The 17,232-nt window shown below is 34.7% G+C and overlaps 2 protein-coding genes across 4 annotated transcripts; both read right to left on the reverse strand.

The window, feature by feature from the left end:
- Positions 1-2,426: 2,426 nt before the first annotated feature.
- LOC126714788 (altered inheritance of mitochondria protein 32) lies at positions 2,427-5,858 on the reverse strand. The gene is made up of 5 exons (XM_050415096.1): positions 5,429-5,858; positions 4,961-5,046; positions 4,246-4,551; positions 4,059-4,142; positions 2,427-3,123 (listed from the first exon to the last, which is right to left on the reverse strand). Exons 1-5 carry the CDS (start codon positions 5,846-5,848, stop codon positions 2,760-2,762), a joined length of 1,260 nt encoding a protein of 419 aa, XP_050271053.1. The 5' UTR covers positions 5,849-5,858; the 3' UTR covers positions 2,427-2,759.
- A 5,510-nt stretch (positions 5,859-11,368) lies between these two features.
- On the reverse strand, positions 11,369-16,128 carry LOC126714789 (protein kinase PVPK-1-like). 3 transcript variants are annotated; one of them, XM_050415098.1, is made up of 3 exons: positions 15,921-16,128; positions 13,937-15,110; positions 11,369-12,452 (listed from the first exon to the last, which is right to left on the reverse strand). In XM_050415098.1, the coding sequence occupies exons 2-3, from the start codon at positions 15,088-15,090 to the stop codon at positions 11,582-11,584; spliced, it is 2,025 nt and encodes a 674-aa protein (XP_050271055.1). In that variant the 5' UTR covers positions 15,091-15,110; positions 15,921-16,128; the 3' UTR covers positions 11,369-11,581. The 3 variants fall into 3 exon arrangements, with proteins under 3 accessions (XP_050271055.1, XP_050271056.1, XP_050271054.1); XM_050415099.1 differs by having other exon boundaries at positions 13,937-15,130; XM_050415097.1 differs by having other exon boundaries at positions 13,937-15,125; positions 15,921-16,127.
- Between the last annotated feature and the right edge of the window lie 1,104 nt (positions 16,129-17,232).

A 17,232-nucleotide genomic window follows, 5' to 3' on the forward strand; every position in this document is an offset into this window, starting at 1 on the left:
AATGAGACTTAGTAGCCATAAAGTTGAAAAAGGAAAAGGGCCTAATGGTGTGTCATTGGAGTTGAAGCTTGGCCTTGAACCTTGGGTTATCAAGAAGAGGATTCAGTTAAGTGATATAGGTCATTTGGCTAGGCTCTTGTTAGCAGCAGATCTGGTGAAGAGGCATATTTTGCCACAATGGGATGCGAGGCGCATTGAAGGCATCAAGAATGGGGTACGAGTTGCTGTTTGGGATTGTGATACCAAGTCTAAACATCAGTTGATCTTCAAACAATGGCCAAGTAATGGGTGTTATGTCCTCAATGAAAAATGGACTACGGATTTTGTGTGGAGGAGGGGTCTGAAGAAAGGTGATGAGATTGGACTTTATTGGGATCAAAGCAATTCAAGATTCAATTTTAGCATTCTCAAGCGGGCTTCAAGCAATTAATCCTCTCTCCACTAGTTTTCTCTTTGCAATTCATCTATGTTATAATAGAATTCTTTGCCAAGTGTCTAATATCTCGGGTGTGGAAGCTTGAGACGTTGAAACTTTCAAGATAGTTTGTTTTTTTATTTTATTTTCCCTATGATATTGCTTGTACATCTTGGGGGTATTACAGTTTAGGACAAATGGAGAATGGTGAATTACCTATTCCATTCTTTTTATTTTTTTTTTTTTTAATGCAATTTCGACTCCTTTGTTCTTATCCTATTGCCTGTTGGTCAACTTTGAAAGCTGTGTGGTAGTGTCTGCTTAATTTCTGAAAAATAGAATTAGCCTAGTGTGAAGCTTTTGTTTAGCTTTGATTGAGTAAACTCCTATTTTTGTTTAAACATACCCTAGATGGTTTGGAATTAAATTTTTTTTTTTTTTTAAAAGATGGTTGGGGTCACTAATTAGTTTTTACATCGTGTTATTCCTTACAAATGCAGTCAGTCTAAATATTTTTCTATCACAGTAACCGAGTTGATGTCCATTGTATCACTTGCTTTGCTTTTCTTATGTACATCTCTCCTTATTTCTCAAATAATCCTTTTCGTCATAAGCTTCTTAAAGAGTGCTGGATTTGAACTGTTATGCAACTGATTTAAGATTCATAGTTTAGACATTATCTACAAAATGGAGAAGAGAAGATGAAGTATTCATCTCTAAATGAGATTTCTACTTGAGTAAGGCATGTGGAATTTATTTCTTCCCGCATGTTTAGTGAATTGAAACATTTAAGCATATTCTTAAGGTGAAATCTTCTCCTAGAAAGTTCCACTATAGATTATTCTAAAAGATGCCAAGGGTTGCTGCTTGCATGCAATCTGGCACCATGGGCTTGATTGTGAAACTTTTACTGTTCATTTAATTCTCTCCATGTCTTTAGCAAATCACCAAGTTTGACTCGTGTGTGCAATTTTGATATGTTAATAACTATAACAAACACACACTTTTGGCTGTGTTAAATGTGCTTGGGGCCTATGTCTGCACATTCATTGGCACTCAGTCTATGGCTACATACACGTACACGGATCTTGTCAATCGAAGGCCGGAACACAACAATATCTTGATCTTGTATTAGGTTTGTTAACATAATATTATCTTCTATCTTTCTGACTACGTTATTTGTGAGCAAGGACAAGTTTCTTGTCAACCAAAAACTCCAAAATATAAATGAAATGTCATCAATTTGTACAAATCCAGATTCCCAACTAGACCCGCAATGACATGGAAACAAAAAACAAATAATAGTCTATGGTCATAATTTCAGTAACAAGTGCATTCAAGCTTCATGCATTAATAATCTATCATGTTTCATATCAGGTCTAGATTTGCTCTCCTGAAGTACATGGGCAAAGAAGATTTTGGAAATTAAGTATAGTCATGGCAACTGAGAATTTCTGGATCTTATCATATGAAAGAACTAATGGGGATTGCCCCTCCTATGGCAATTTACATTTTCGCTTGTTTAAAACACAAGTTGATTGCATAGGCTTCAATTACTCCATTTGTCATAGTGATCCGGATAAGTTATCATGATAAAAAGGCTATTCCAAACGCAGTTTCCACATTGTTTCCACATTAGCAATAAGTAGGTATGTAGAGCTCCAAGTCTTGTGTCTATTTGGGAATTGCTTATATCCAGTAGGGCTAAAAGCTAGCTTATTTTCAAAAAGAAAAAGCTATAAGAGCTAGCTTATAATCATTCCCCAAACACGCATTAGTTGAAAGTTAACCATGTAATTATGGAGCAACATTTTGATTTTTACAGGTTATTATCAACAGCTAGATCAGTTACAAGTTGTCGTAATTCTAACTACAGACCATAACATAGCCTAGAAAATAGAGACTCCCGGTACTTTTAACCATATTTGCGCTAAAGAGAGTATTTTTCCCTCTGCATCTGAACATTTGTACTCCACTGTCAAAGGATCAACACAATTTCATTGTAGATACATTTAACAAGCAAGTAATAACAAATTCCATTACTACCTTAAGCAAGCAACTAAACAAATCCCAGTAGTAAGTTGACCAGTCACCAAGTGTGTTGAAACAAACAATTTTAGTTGAGAAGAATCAACTATAAAAGAAAGGGGGCAAACAAATTAATTAACATTTTTAGTAATTCTTCCCATTTGCTATGCATATCATATACCTATATTTTTTTTTCTTCCATAGACATACGCAGTTCAGAGAATTATTTCATAGATGCTATCACATCTTTCTACAAAAAAACCAGGGTTTCTACAGACCCACAGACAAACTTGAACTCGTGGAAATAGAGCATATTTCAGCCTGACCTCCTATAAAAACTATAGGCCACAGCAACTGTTGCCACTGCTCCAACCACAGCAACAGCAGTGAGAACATCACTTTGTTCCCACGATCCCATCCAGCTTGATAGTTTGCCCTGCTCCTTTTCATGTGCTACGGTTTCATTCAGATTCTTTTCAATTACACCATTCTGATCCAAACTTCCATCTTTGCAACAAGAAAACCCATTAACACCCTGGCAACAGCCAGAAACTTCCTCCTTCTTGCTCTGAGTACCATTTTCTTCGTGCTTCTTCTTCTTGTTTTTCTTCGCATCCCCTTTAGGAAGCTTATGTTCATCCTCTTTGCCACCTTCCTCAGCAGCCGCCCCCATTTGCCCTCTGCATATAATTATTGTTACTTTATGCTCATCTATTTTTCACAGCAACACTAATGATTGAAAGAGCAATCATCAATTAGCAACTAAAACATCAGATGATTCTCATTACAAGAAAATGTGAGAAAGCTTTCCTTCTTAAGAAAAAAAATAAAATTTTAAGAAAACCCACCAAAGGCCTTTTCCGTCCCCATGTCTTTCAACATTTGTTTTATATAGGTCCTATTTCAACACTTAAAAGACTGATAATAGAACTCATCTTGAAACACGTGGAAGCAAGGAACCAAAACACAGGCTATGTTTAAACAGTCAGAATGAGTGTCAAAGCAAGGAATTTCAACAGATTTAATGGACTACTGACCACATTGCATCGCCTGTCTCAACTATCTATCAATTATTCTGATCTGGAATATAATTTAGACTGGTAAGTTATTGTTTCTTATAACTATTGGATTATAGTTGTGATATCAAAATAACATTAATATAGAAATTATATTACACATTGCCTTTGGAATTACCCCTTTTAATATAGAATTGAAAGGCTCATATTTTCAATGAACTTTTAGTACATTTCAGGTAAAATAATGAAATATTGCCTGGTAAACAACAGTCTGCTAAGCAATAGCATGTAGCAGATATTCACCGTTAAAAGCTTTGTTGTTGTTGTTGTTGTTTCTCTTCAAAACTTAATAGGCCAAATAGGGAAATTAAGTAATGCGACTTGATATACTAAATAACGTATGTTGACACTCAGAATTAGAAATTGGATCAGTCCATGCATTTCATATATTGATAAAACCAATAAGGTCCTTCTTGATCAATAATTCATAAATCTTGAATCTGCCACTAGTATTAAATTGCAATTTGTGGAATCGACAACAAAATCATTAAACAAAAATTTCATGATAAAAGAATGTGCAAAACGACAAAAGAACAAACCTCCAAAGATGTGTTATGATCTCTCCCTTCTCAATATGCTGATCAAGCAATGCAGGCACATCATCAGGAGTAACGTAACCATACCTGACATCATTAGCATATTTAAGGTTACCCAAACTAGAGTGATAACATCAAATATCTTTCAAATTTGTAGAATGACAGAGAGTAGCTATGACTTGTAACTTACCAATGACCTGTAATCTTCCCATCTGGGGCCGGACTGTAGATAATCACGTTCCCAGCATACTTGTGCCCTCCGATGTGAGAGCATGCATTAACAAACACCTGATTCTTCAATCCTCGAGACTCAATCTCCTCTTTAAGCTTTTGAATGAGAACCGGCCCGCAAACACCACACCTCCGGTCACGACTCCCATGAGCACATACAAACACATGCGAACCAGTAAACACCTCCTGCACTCCAGAAGCCCACGGTTTACCATTCACAAGAACATCCTCAACAAAGCTATCCACATCCGAGTCCTTCAGACCCCTTCAATAGAGAAAGCAAAAAAAGCCTCAGCCCCAAGAACCCAACCATTTCCATTTGAAAATGGCAGAGTCTTAAACCCAACCAAACTCATTCAATTATAAAATAGCAAAACCACAACCAAAAAATAGATTAAGAAAAATACATATCAGATCATGTAACAAACTTGTTAGAAATGAACACTAGAACAAAGCAACCGAGTTATATCCATCATTTCAACGAAAATTAGCAAAACCACAACCAAAAAATAGATTAAGAAAAATACATATCAGATCATGTAACAAACTTGTTAGAAATGAACCCTAGAACAAAGCAACCGAGTTATATCCATCATTTCGACGAAAATTAGCAAAACCACAACCAAAAAATAGATATAGACAAATACGTATCCAAAATAATCATCGCGATCTACCTGTACTTAATCATTTCAGGGAAAATCAACACGTCTCCATCAGAAAATTCAGTCCCCTCGCTTCCTTCATATACTGTCACGTTCGTCTGTCATATCCAAAACAACCAATTCAACAAAACTCTTACCAAAATCCGAGTCTCAAAACTCACGGAATAAAAGAATCTCACAATTATTGCTATTTTCAAACCGATTAATCTGAGTTTTAACATTACGCACCGAGCTAATCAAATTTTGCAAAGAATATATGAAAATTCCGAGTCTCTGAAATCTCGAATGAAACTCACAATCACTCCGATCATTCGTCCTAAACCGTAGCCTATACGATTAATCTAGGTTTCAGAGGGAAAAAAAAAAACCGAGTCTCTCAAAACTCGATGCAAATTCAAAACTAAGCACAAATCATAATTTACCGCACTGATTAACCAACTAATCCAAAAAAAATTTGTTCGTTCGTTTTTTTGAGCTGACCTTGAGCGCGATGTCATTCTTGCGAGCTTTGACAGCAGAGGAGAGGAGCTTGGGGAGCGGATCGGATTCGGAGCCTTCGACCTTCGATGGCCAGGCCTCAGGGCTCTTGTAGCAGAGGAAAACGTGGCGGTCGTAGGCGCCGACTGTTCCGGCGAGGTTCTCCGTGAACATCTCGGGGCGTCGGAAGCCGAACTTCTCATCTTCGACGACGTTGCCGTTGGCGGCGGGGAGAGTAGAGAGGTTATCGGACTCGGAAGCCATGGTGGTAGGAGCTGAAGGTGGAGCTTGGGTTAGGGTTGTTTGAGTTGTAGTTGTTGTTGTTAAAGAGCGAGAGATAGGAAATGAGAGAATAGAGACAATGCGGTGAGAGTGGGAGTTAGCTGCGGAAATGAGAGAGCGACAAGAGTGCGCAATGCGCATATCATATGAGAAATAGGAAAATTGAGAAATTGGGACTCTTTTTTGTCTTCGGTGCTTTTTGGGCTTTTTGGTGATTTGGGCTGTGAGAAATGGCGACAGGTATTTCGCTGCTTGGAGGAAAAGAAAGAAGCGCGGCTGGCGCGTGGGTAAGACGCGGTTATTGGGGTGGGACAGGGACTGGGACTAGGTCTAAGAGAAAATGATATGGTAATACTCCTTTTCTTCCAATTTATATTTTTTTCTTTAAATGGGAATCTTCTTTGAAGGCTAGATTTTTCAAATTACTATATGCATGTAATTAATTAGACTTAAATACAAGTAGGGGATATAATGAATCATTATTCTTTAATCTAGCTTTTTTTTTTTTTTTAATGATAGATTTTTTGCCTTAGTTTAAGAAAATTAAGTTTGTCTAAAAGTATGATAGAGGGAGATGCAATTTTTCTTCAATTGAATTATAAGAGATTAGATATTTCAATATATCACCTTCACCACCATTTAAGTTTCTGATCAGCTTAATAATAAATTAATGACTAAAATGCATATTACACTATTTAAGTTTGACTGAAATTCATAACAAAATTGAAAAGAATGCTTGAATTGAATAAATTTAAAACTTAAATCACTCAATTAAATGAAAGTAAAGTTACAGAACTAAAATAAATTTCAGTTAAACTTAAATAGTATCGTTTGCATTTTAGCCTAAACTAAACAACGCATTTGACTATCCATTCTTGATCAAATATTTCATATAATTGTAAAATAAATCACATGATTGTGTAGCAAAATATATAAAAATAATTTTATAATTTGGTCTGCAAAATTATAGTATCATATGCCATGTCCTCACCCAAAGAGATTTTTTTTCTTTTTTATTTTTGCTAATAAAGTGTTCAACAATTTGCAAGTACCTAATTATTTTGAAATTAGAGATCCTTTTCACCTTGTTAGAAAATGATTAGTAAAGCACAAAATCTTACAAAAATAGTGGATGAAAATGAGAGCTATAATCTTAATTTCGCGATGCTTTTCTTATCATATGTTTGCACTTTACATCTATAGGATAAGAATTGCAATATTAGTCACAATAAATCAAATACCTCTTAGTATTTCTAATGAAACATCTAAGATTTTAATCCCCAAATACCAAGTAAAAAAAATCAAGTGGAAATAAATACTCATCCACTTCAAAAATCCCCTTAATAAGGAAGAATGTTATTTCTATTATTTTAAGCCTGTCATTGTGAGGATGCAACCAAAATGAATAACAACGTTTTAAAAACTTTTGTTAGTCAATACAATCAAGCACTTACAACATGGTTAAATTTATTTAGCATAAAAACTATATAGTTTTATTTTGGCAAGGACTAACAAATGTGTCATATTTTGTCCTACATTATTGGAAATTACTTCATACCATATACTATGATATTAATATATTAAATTCTTGTATTGTCTTTTATTTTCTCAGGGCTTTAACATCCATATATGACTTTTTATTTTTATTTTTTTGTTTAAGAACAACTACAGATATTCGATCATTAGAACTATATTTTAAGAATTGGATAAATACAAATAAATCATAAGGCGAATGAATGATTCTAAGTTGCCTTGTTATTTTGTAAGTGTAAGGCGAATGAACGATTCTAAGTTGCTTTGTTATTTTATAAGTGTAGATGGGAATTGAAGCATCCCAATTAAATCCCACTAAAAAAGAGAGCAAATAATTTTTATGATGAAAATATAAGCTAAATGTATAAGGAAAATAAAGAGAAAGGTGTAAGATGTATTCGAAAATTGGATAATTTTTTACACAAAAAAAGTGGATAATATTTATAAGTTCCTGAATTCAAAACCTCTTACCAATATCTTAGAGGCACTTTCAAGGTATTCTTCCTTATAATAATCTATTGTATGTGGGATAGAGGAATTGTCTATGCTCAAAATGGTCTTAATACCCTCGTTTGTATTAAAAAAAATCAATTAATTAATTGACCAAAATATTTTAAAATTATAGAATTCTTTTTCTGAGAAAAAAAAATATATAGAATTTGAAAGTCCTAAAACTCCCTAAAAATAAACAAGAATTCCCATTACATCCAGGACCACGTGATCATTTTTAGTCCAGGGTGTACTTGATAACAACTCTTCGAGGCGGTTGGAACCCTCGCCCATCAAATTGGGTCAAGAAGACTGGAAGATTGATCTTCCGTGTACGCGACCACGGGTGTAGTGTGGTCCTACTTCAAAAGCCCAATGAAAGGCGCGTGGAGATGAGAGCGCGCGTGCATCTACCCACTAATAGTGTGAATAGAATCTTTTTTTTAGTATCTGAATTTGCTGAAGTGGCCTTTCATGATTGGGCCTTCAATAGCCTTTATGAAACAGACAGTGACTAGTGTGGTCCTACTTCAAAAGCCCAATGAAAGGCGCGTGGAGATGAGAGCGCGCGTGCAGCCACCCACTAATAGTGTGAATAGAATCTTTTTTTTAGTATCTGAATTTGCTGAAGTGGCCTTTCATGATTGGGCCTTCAATAACCTTTATGAAACAGACAGTGACTTTGGTTGGTCCACTAGTTTGTTTTTTTTTTTTTTTTTTGATAGCATGGTCCACTAGTTTGTTAATCAGTGGTTTAGTCAATCCTCCGTTTTTGGGGTAACTTGCGTCATGATTTATGCATTAACAATTGTTTAACTAAAAATTATTTCCTTTCTTTAGATAGTCAATTCCAAAATGCTATTTTAATTCCAAGCATACAAGAGATTTATTATTATTATTATTATTATTGGGTTGAGTGATTGAGGCTTAAAAAGAAACTAAAATTTGAAAATAATGGTTATTAGGCTGACCCTACTAGCCAATAACATGTTGAAGCACATTCATTCTAAGAGCATATACATTTGGTTGTGTAAATCAATTTTTTTTTCTTGCCAAATTATAAGTCTAATCTCCCCATAAGGACTCAAACATCTCACAAGCTATGATTTGACATTTATTTATTTTTGTGTGGTTGACATGGATTTTTTTTTTAAAAAAAACCATTAGATTAATTTAATGCCATATGTCTTGTATTTGGTTTAAAATATAAGAGATTTATAAAATATTTGAATGGGAGGAGATCCTAAATGTGATGAAACCAAATAAAAATGGTTACAACAGTCATATTTACAAACAGTCATTGTAGCTTTCATGTTTATAGAAAGGGGTGTTGGGGCAATGTTTGAAGCGTGGGCTAGCAAAGGGGGGTTGTTGGACATAGGATGAAGGGACATAAACAGATCACAATGAGAGATTGAGAGGGTGGTGTTGTGGATATGGGTAATGGGTCACTTGGATTGTGGGTGTGAGTGTTTTGGATGATAGTAGTGGTGTTTTGAGTGGAGAAAAAAGAATAATAAAAAATAGAATGAATATTTTAATGGAGAGGTGAAACAATAGAAAGAAAAATGTTAAGTGTATTTTACAATTAAGTAGTTAAAAACTTAAAATAGAAAAAGAAAATGTTTTCTTCTAAATTTAGCTAATCTTCAAACAATTATATGTGAATACTTTAGTCCCAAGATAACCCATTAGGCACTTTCTTAGCCTACAAAGTAAGATGAGGCAAGTAAATAAGTTATGATGAAACATGATTATCAATTAAGGTATACTTAATAGAATATTAGGTGTCAAATACCTTAACATTTTTTTTTCTTATTGTACAATTTCTATCACTTAGAAAATGCATAATTAGCATAACACATAAATCAAGACTCCAAACAAACTAAATTATCCAATCTTGACTCAATAACTAGACTTGATAAACTCAGACTCATGAACTTGAATGTATCTGACTTAAAAAACATGTCGGGTACAAGTCAACATGTTTTTACTCAAGATTAAAAATAAAAATAGATGGAGTCAGTTAAATTATTAATTTTTACGTACATATTTTTCCCCAAATTTAGTTAACATAAGTGTAGATAGACTCATAGACTAGACATTAAGGAAAAAAAAAAAAAAAAACCAATTTCATTTTATACTCTTTTTTTTGGGGGGGTTTAATTTATAACCAAAACTATCATCCATCTATAAGGGCACAATTGTGTGTGTGTGTTTTTTTTTTTTTTTTTGGAGAAAATATAAGGACACTTCTGTATGTTAGATAAACAAAGCCACTTTATGCCGACTTGCTCTTTCCGAGGGCACTTTGTATGTGTCATATTTTTGTGGATGTTCGATAAACAAGCCTAATTAGTATGTGTGATGTTTTTGGGGATGCCCAATTGCTGACGCATGCTCTTACGAATTTGAGAATTTCAGGTGGGCCGTGGGTGGACTTTCAGTTAGAGCTGGTCCAAAACAAAAATCTCTTTGCGTCAGAGGCATCAAAATCAACCATACCATTCACTCAAAGTGTACCTCACAACTCAGAAGTCAATCACCACCCAACGAAGCTTCTATTGTGCATTTTATTTTAGCCATCCAAATCCAATTTTTACTTTTTCGACAATGTATACAAAAATGTTCATGAATCATTCAAAACTGTTGCATCTATTAATAGCAATAAACTAGAGGTTGATGAATGTCAATCCGTTCAATTTGCTCACTGCGAGATTCCTCAATTTTTCGGACTAAATTTTTATTTTTTAATGGAGGATACAGCTTGTGTTCAGTGCATTTTTGCATTAAATAGAGTACAATGCAGACACGTGTCCGAATTGTATCGTCTTCAGTGTAAAAATGCATTGGACACAAGCTTCACCCTTTAATGTGTACCTGCAGCTATTTAGCTTAAATAACTGAGCCATTTGCAATGTTTACATTACATTTTTAAAAATTTGCCATCAATATATATTTTTTAATAATTCAATAATTACAACAATGGAGGAGGAGAAGATCCAAACATTGATGGATCCATGTTAGGCCAATGGCCCCCCAAAATTTTTTTAAAAAAAATAGTTACTGTAAATTAAAATTATAAGGTTTCTTTTTGAAAATCTTAAATATGTACAATGTTTTAGAAAATTATATATATTTGAAATGATAAAGACAAAGTAGTTAAGTTTATAACACCCTGAATTTCAATTAATATATATGCATAAAATTATTTTTTGAAGTATATAATTGTCATAAGAAAATAAAAGGTTAGCTATATTCATTGTAATCTGGATGGAAGAAACTCCGGCTTTCCTCCAAACTCAAATAGCATCTGATGTAGCCTCTTAATCAGTTTAATGAAAGTCTGTTATTCTGGTTTAAAGGAAGAATAAAGTAGACCTTGTAGATAAGTGGATAAGAGAGGTAGCCTATAGACTCAAGCAATGAGCTTTAGTGGAAACTCACTGTGTTTCTTCATGTGAGTCAGATAGATTTGATTAGACTTAGATTTTGATTAGACCAGGCCAACCTAAACAGGAACGTGCCCACAAGAATGCAAGTGGGAAAAATAGGAAGAATCTTGCAAAAGTAGGCATTTTCAATCTTAAATACTATATTTCCACCAGGACAAATTTAATTTAACAGAAGCAACAGGTGTAGGAAAGAAAGATCAGCAATTTCATTCCTGATTTTAATGCATTTGCTTTTCCTCATTGTGTTTATCTTGTGCCTACAACTGCAGAGCAGTTACAAGTGCCAATTGAAAGGAACAACCACTTTTTAGCTTTTTTGCAATGGAAGGAAACCATTGAGGCACAATACAATCGAGGAGACGGAAACTGGTACAAAGAAGGAAAATGGATACAAGAATTAAAAGAAATCAATCTCTAAATAATTACCTGAAGGCTTCACATCAACACCAGGCACCTCAGTTGTGGGTGCTTTTGGCGGATCAATGATAGCGGGGAAGTCCATCACAACTGGTTTTGGCACGTCTGGGGGATTTGTACAACGGATGAGTGCCCAATTCACACTTTGAAAGAAAGGATGTTGTTTAACTTCTGTAGCACCACGCCTATAAGCAAGACGATGCTGTGGCTCTTTTACAAGTAGACCCCTAATCAAGTCTCTGGCAGCAAAGCTCACAGAAGGTGACTCTGGAAATCTCAAGGGCTGGCCAACCACATTAAATAGGGTAGCCCGGTTCCCAGCTCCCTTGAATGGAGTTTTACCAAACAAAAGCTCATAAAGAAATATCCCAAATGTCCACCAATCTACAGCACTACCATGGCCTTCACCTTTAATGATTTCAGGTGCCAAGTACTCATGTGTACCAACAAAAGACATTGACCGAGCACTGGTGGGTTCAGCGATGAGTTCAGGGAGAGGAGTCACTTGATGACATGTTTCATTCCTTGACTTGTTCTTTTTTTCTTTCTTGGGCTTGCCTGATAAGAAACGTGGTGCAAAACAGGCTGGTTGGATGCAATCTGGCTGCATTACACAAGTTGGCTCTATGCAGGTGGGTTGAACACAGTATGCTGAGTTCTTTGTCTCCAAGCTTAAGTTAGAGGATCTCACCAGAGTTGGGCAGACAGCACATCTTAGAGAGAGGTCAAAATCTGAAAGCATTATGTGCCCATCTTCTCTCACCAACACATTTTCTGGTTTTAGGTCTCTGTAAATGATGCCAAGCATGTGCAAATACTCCAGAGCAAGAAGAACTTCAGCCACATAAAACCTGCAGTGACAGTGTAGATCAATGGGCTGAAAATACAATCAAGGATACATTATCATTTTTTCTTTAAAATTAAGTTCAGATAAAATTAAACCTTTATCACCATCATCATCAAAACGAACAGTTACCAAGATAGATCGGTAAGAACAATTGTGCCAGAAATCTTAGTTCAAATATCATGTTTTCTAATTTCTGTAACACATTGTGCATTCACTAGAATTATATCAATAAAAACAAGGAAAAAGAAAAAATATTAGCTTTTGTGAGAACCAGGAGTATTGCTTAATATGATGGAATCCTTTTCTTTTTTTTTTAAATTATTCCAATTGTTTTTCAATTTTAAATAGTTCCCCAAGAGGCTACATCTCTAGGAGAAGAAAGTCCTACCAAATATCCTTTTTGGCCCTTCCCCACCCCCACACTCCTTTGGCTATTAATTGAGTTCATTGTTTTAATGACAACTGATAATGCACAAACTTACCTTCTATTTGCTAGCTTTGGCATAATATTTCAGAACTTCAATATATCTTACATTCGTGAAACCTATTCTATAAGTTAAATAATGATAACAGCAACAACAGAAGCGACTTATATGTGTATAGACAAGCCAAACTTAGTATGATGCTGTAGAGAAAGGGAATAATCAGGAGTTAAGTTAATGGAAGAGACTTCCACACAAGAATTAATGAACTTAGAGAAAAACAAGAAAATGAGCACTTGTTATGACAGCCCAAATCATCATGATGAAGGGACAGCAAAGGGAAATTAGATAGAAATCATAAATAAGGTTGAAGTAGTACCAAAATATAAGGCATAACATCAAGTTCATGCAGGTGACAACTGTTTGTAGCGTGATTCCACTAGGTTGGTATTCTTAAAAAATTGAGTTGTAAGCAGGATTAGTTCAAAAGGAATGTTTATGGCAAAGGAAATTCATGCTTGTTGTTTTAGAAACCTCCTAGAAAAAAAAAAAAAAAAAAAAAAAAAAAAAAAAAAAAAAAATTTAAAATTGCATAAGCAGGTGCTATCAACACCAAAGCATTCATAATAGTGGCAAGATCTAAAGATTCACTTGATCCACTAGACAAAATGGACTAGTATATATAATTAAATTTTGCAGTTCTTTAGCTTTCCCCAAGGTTTCTACAGGCAAAGATGACTCCTCTTTCAAACCAGCCAAACTATTAGTAAGAGAGAGTCTGTACAAACCACTGAAGTCTGGTGCAAAGTCTACAGAGAAATTTCTGTATTGTTTAAAATGAAAATAAAATAAGAGCATAGTGAGACCATCAAATGAATCAAATCAAGAGAGACAGGGTTAACTGGAATTGGACTCACAAGTTATTCTCGATTATATTACGAGAACCAACATTTTTATCTTTACCAATAGCAGCAACATAAAATATTTGCCTGGGTGCATGCATTTGTACAAATTCAAGTGCTTAAAGCAACAAGAAAAGGAACAGGAGGATAAAACAATTCCTAACCTGGCAGCATGCTCTGGAAAATACTTTCCTGGTTGTTTTTGCCTGAGTGCATGCAGATCTCCACCAGGACAAAACTCCATTACCAAGCAAGAGAACTTCTCTGTTTCAAAATATGAATACAATGTGGGTAGGAATGGATGATCCAGAGATTGCAGTATCTCTCTTTCTGTCTGAGCCCTCAATAGCTTCTTGCGAGCAGCAAGAGCTGATTTATCCATTACCTTCATGGCAAAATAAGTTTTAGTGCCAGTCAACTCTGATAGATAAACGTTGCCTATATCTCCACATCCCAGTCTCTTTAACAATCTAAAATGTTTCATTTCCAACATCCCATTACGAGATCGAACAGCTTGAATTGCTTCCCATCTTATATCATTTGCCTTGTGAGGCTTGTACATGGCACTGCTTAAACTACTTGAGCTGCTCTCATCACTAAGATCACTGCCAGTGCTGCCTCTGTAGATGCTGGTCTTCCTGCTCTCGACAAGATCACAAGAATTAGTAACTTCGCCACTTTCAATAGACTTCTCAATGCTGCTTGTGCATTCACTAACTTCCGTGTTAGTGAAACTTTGTTTGGCTTCTGAATACAGGGTCGCAGCATAGAGGCTATTTGGAGGACTTGGACAATAGGTTACCACTGGTTGAGAAGTACAGTGGCCATTCATTTGTTCAGCACCTCCTTTACTTGGAAATAAAACCAAATTTTCAGATTCTGACAAGCCACTCGAATTACAATTCTTTGAATCAAAAATGGGATTATTGATGTAACATTTCATTGCCACTGCAGAAACCTTCTCCTCATAAGAGGTTCCACCCACTTTACTATCAACATAATTGGGGGGCCCATATTCAGATTTTCCTTTATGTGAATTGTAAAAGTGTTTTTCTGTCTTCAGTGATTCTGCATGCTGCACATCATGATGGGCCACCTTGTGAGATGGCTTTTGATTAATCACATAACCATTTGGATTGCTGGCTGTTTTCATGGCATGATTATGAATAGTTGCATAGGAAGTGGAAGAAACCACTTCATGTCTAGTTTGTTTTGAAGATGGAGGCCTAGAGGAGTGAGGAGTCTTAGATCTTGATGGAGGCTTGTTGCCTATTGCCAAATTCTGAGTCTTCGAAACTCCATCAATAAGTGATTCCATTCAGCAATTTCAAACAGGCACTGCCACGCCAAAATCTAAACTAAGCACAGTGAATTTGTGAGACAAAAACTGACAAAATGATAAGCAATATAATCCCCCTCACCATCACCACTACCACCACCTTATGCCAAAGCCATTAATAACAAAATCTTAGACTTAAACGTCTATCTATTTTTCAAAAGAAGAAAATCTGTGACAATAACTATGTGGTTGAAACCTAGGCGTGAATTTTAATGACCCTGTATGCAATTTCAAATAAAAATCATAATTAACAGAATTTGCAGAGTTCCATCACACAAATATTTCGTTCAATTAAAGAAAATCCCAAAGATTACGGATAGAACAAGAAACCTAAAGCCGACCCGAGATACCAAGACAAACATAGCTAACCCCAGAATCAAGATAGTGAACTTAATTAATACACACACACAAAAAAAAGGGTCAAAAAACTAGCAAAGTCAACCATCAACTAAATAAAAATGCATTGCTTTGAGATTCCTACACCACCATAAAGAAGTTTCTCAACGACCCAGATGGCATTTTTGCTTGCCAAGCAAAAATGTAGTAAAAGAAAAGGAAGGAACTAGAATTTGAAGAAACAATCAAGCTCGAAGCTTTCATTGTTTGTGACGCAAGAAACCCAACACCTCCATTCATTTGGAGCCAAAAAAGCAACAAACTTGACCTTCCCCTTCTTTTCTTTTCCCACAATTTCTCAAAAACCAAACGAAAAACAAGGCAAGAAACCCCAAAAAAGCAAAGAGCCAAAGAATCATAAAGAATGAAAGAAATAAAGGGTACAGTATAGTTTTAGTTTTAGTACAGCATACCTTTTTATCAGAGAAGAAAGAGTACAATGCAGAGCAAGCAATCCTTCATGACAGTTGGAACACAGAGAAAGAAAGAGAGAGAACCAAAAAACTCACGGAGAAAGTGAAACAACTTTGGGTTGTCTTTGTGTTTCTCTGAAGAAGAGCTTCAGATCTGATCGAAACAAAGAAAGAAAGAGACACACAAAGACAGAGAGAGAAATGGAACAATAATAATTACAGCAGCAACAATTTTTTTTTTTTTTTTTTTAATTGTTGAAAAGGTTTTTTCTGTTATTTTTCGTCGTGTAGCTAATGGTGCTTTTGCATAGGAATGGGATTTTTGTTCAGTGAGTAAAAACTAAAAACAAACCCAACCACACAAGCAAAGCATAGCCAAGGTAAAATAGCAACTCAAACAAACAAAGTCACTTTTGATTCATGGGGCACCCCCTTTCACTTTACTCTGTGTTTTATAATGAACCCCTTTCTAAAAAGGCAACTTCTTCATCATTCAAATAAAGGAAAAAATAAAATTAACCAAAAATATTTTTAACAATTTTTTATTAGAAAAGGAAAAAAAATAATCGATTCTTTTGATAGTTTTATATATTTTTCTGTAAATAATTGTATTAAAACTTTTTTAAAATAATTTATTATCAAATACCTTTAAAACACTCGTTAATTGAACCCATTAAATACTAGTAAATTGAAAAAAAAAAAATTTTGCTTTTCTTTTTAGGGAGCTATATTATCAACTGAAAGCTCAACTTAAAAATGTCACTCATCATTGGTAAACGGTAAATTAGAGAAGTAAATGATTTCTAGAGTCATTTCACCCATCACTTTCACTATCCACCGAATTCACTTAATGTTTTAGATCAAGGCAAAAATACATTACATCCTCTGATTAGTGGGTTGATCTCATTTTAGTCCCTTGACTATCAAAACTTTCATTTTAAACCTTTAACTATTATTGGTTTGCAATCAAAATGATCATTCTGTTGTCTCTGTATTTTTTTTTTTTTTTTTTTTGGAGAAAACTTCTGTTGTCTCTGTTAATCATAACAATATCGTTTAGATACATTTATATCAAAAATTGCTTACAATATAACTAAAGAATTAGAAAATCTTATAAAATTTAATATTATATATATATATATATATATAAATAATACACACCCAAAATTACTCCCTCATCCCCAACGAATTGCTCGCACCCGCACTGTAGACCCCAAGGCCTCTTTGCTTATAATTAAAGATGGTAAAGGTCCTCTTATTTTATCAATATAAAGAAAAAAAATCTCTACTATTTTTCAAAAAGTACTATATT

The sequence above is a fragment of the Quercus robur genome, chromosome 2 (assembly GCF_932294415.1).
Source record: "Quercus robur chromosome 2, dhQueRobu3.1, whole genome shotgun sequence".
Classification (NCBI taxonomy): domain Eukaryota; kingdom Viridiplantae; phylum Streptophyta; class Magnoliopsida; order Fagales; family Fagaceae; genus Quercus; species Quercus robur.

Excerpts from the sequence above, each read along its gene's own strand:
- LOC126714788 (XM_050415096.1), bottom strand. The coding sequence starts at position 5,848 with ATGCGCATTGCGCACTCTTGTCGCTCTCTCATTTCCGCAGCTAACTCC. Across the intron at positions 5,047-5,428 it reads AGAATGACATCGCGCTCAAG|ACGAACGTGACAGTATATGA; the intron begins GTCAGCTCAAAA and ends TGGATATGACAG. Across the intron at positions 4,552-4,960 it reads CCTGAAATGATTAAGTACAG|GGGTCTGAAGGACTCGGATG; the intron begins GTAGATCGCGAT and ends TCTCTATTGAAG.
- LOC126714789 (XM_050415098.1), bottom strand. The coding sequence starts at position 15,090 with ATGGAATCACTTATTGATGGAGTTTCGAAGACTCAGAATTTGGCAATA. Across the intron at positions 12,453-13,936 it reads TTTCCAGAGCATGCTGCCAG|GTTTTATGTGGCTGAAGTTC; the intron begins GTTAGGAATTGT and ends CTGTCACTGCAG.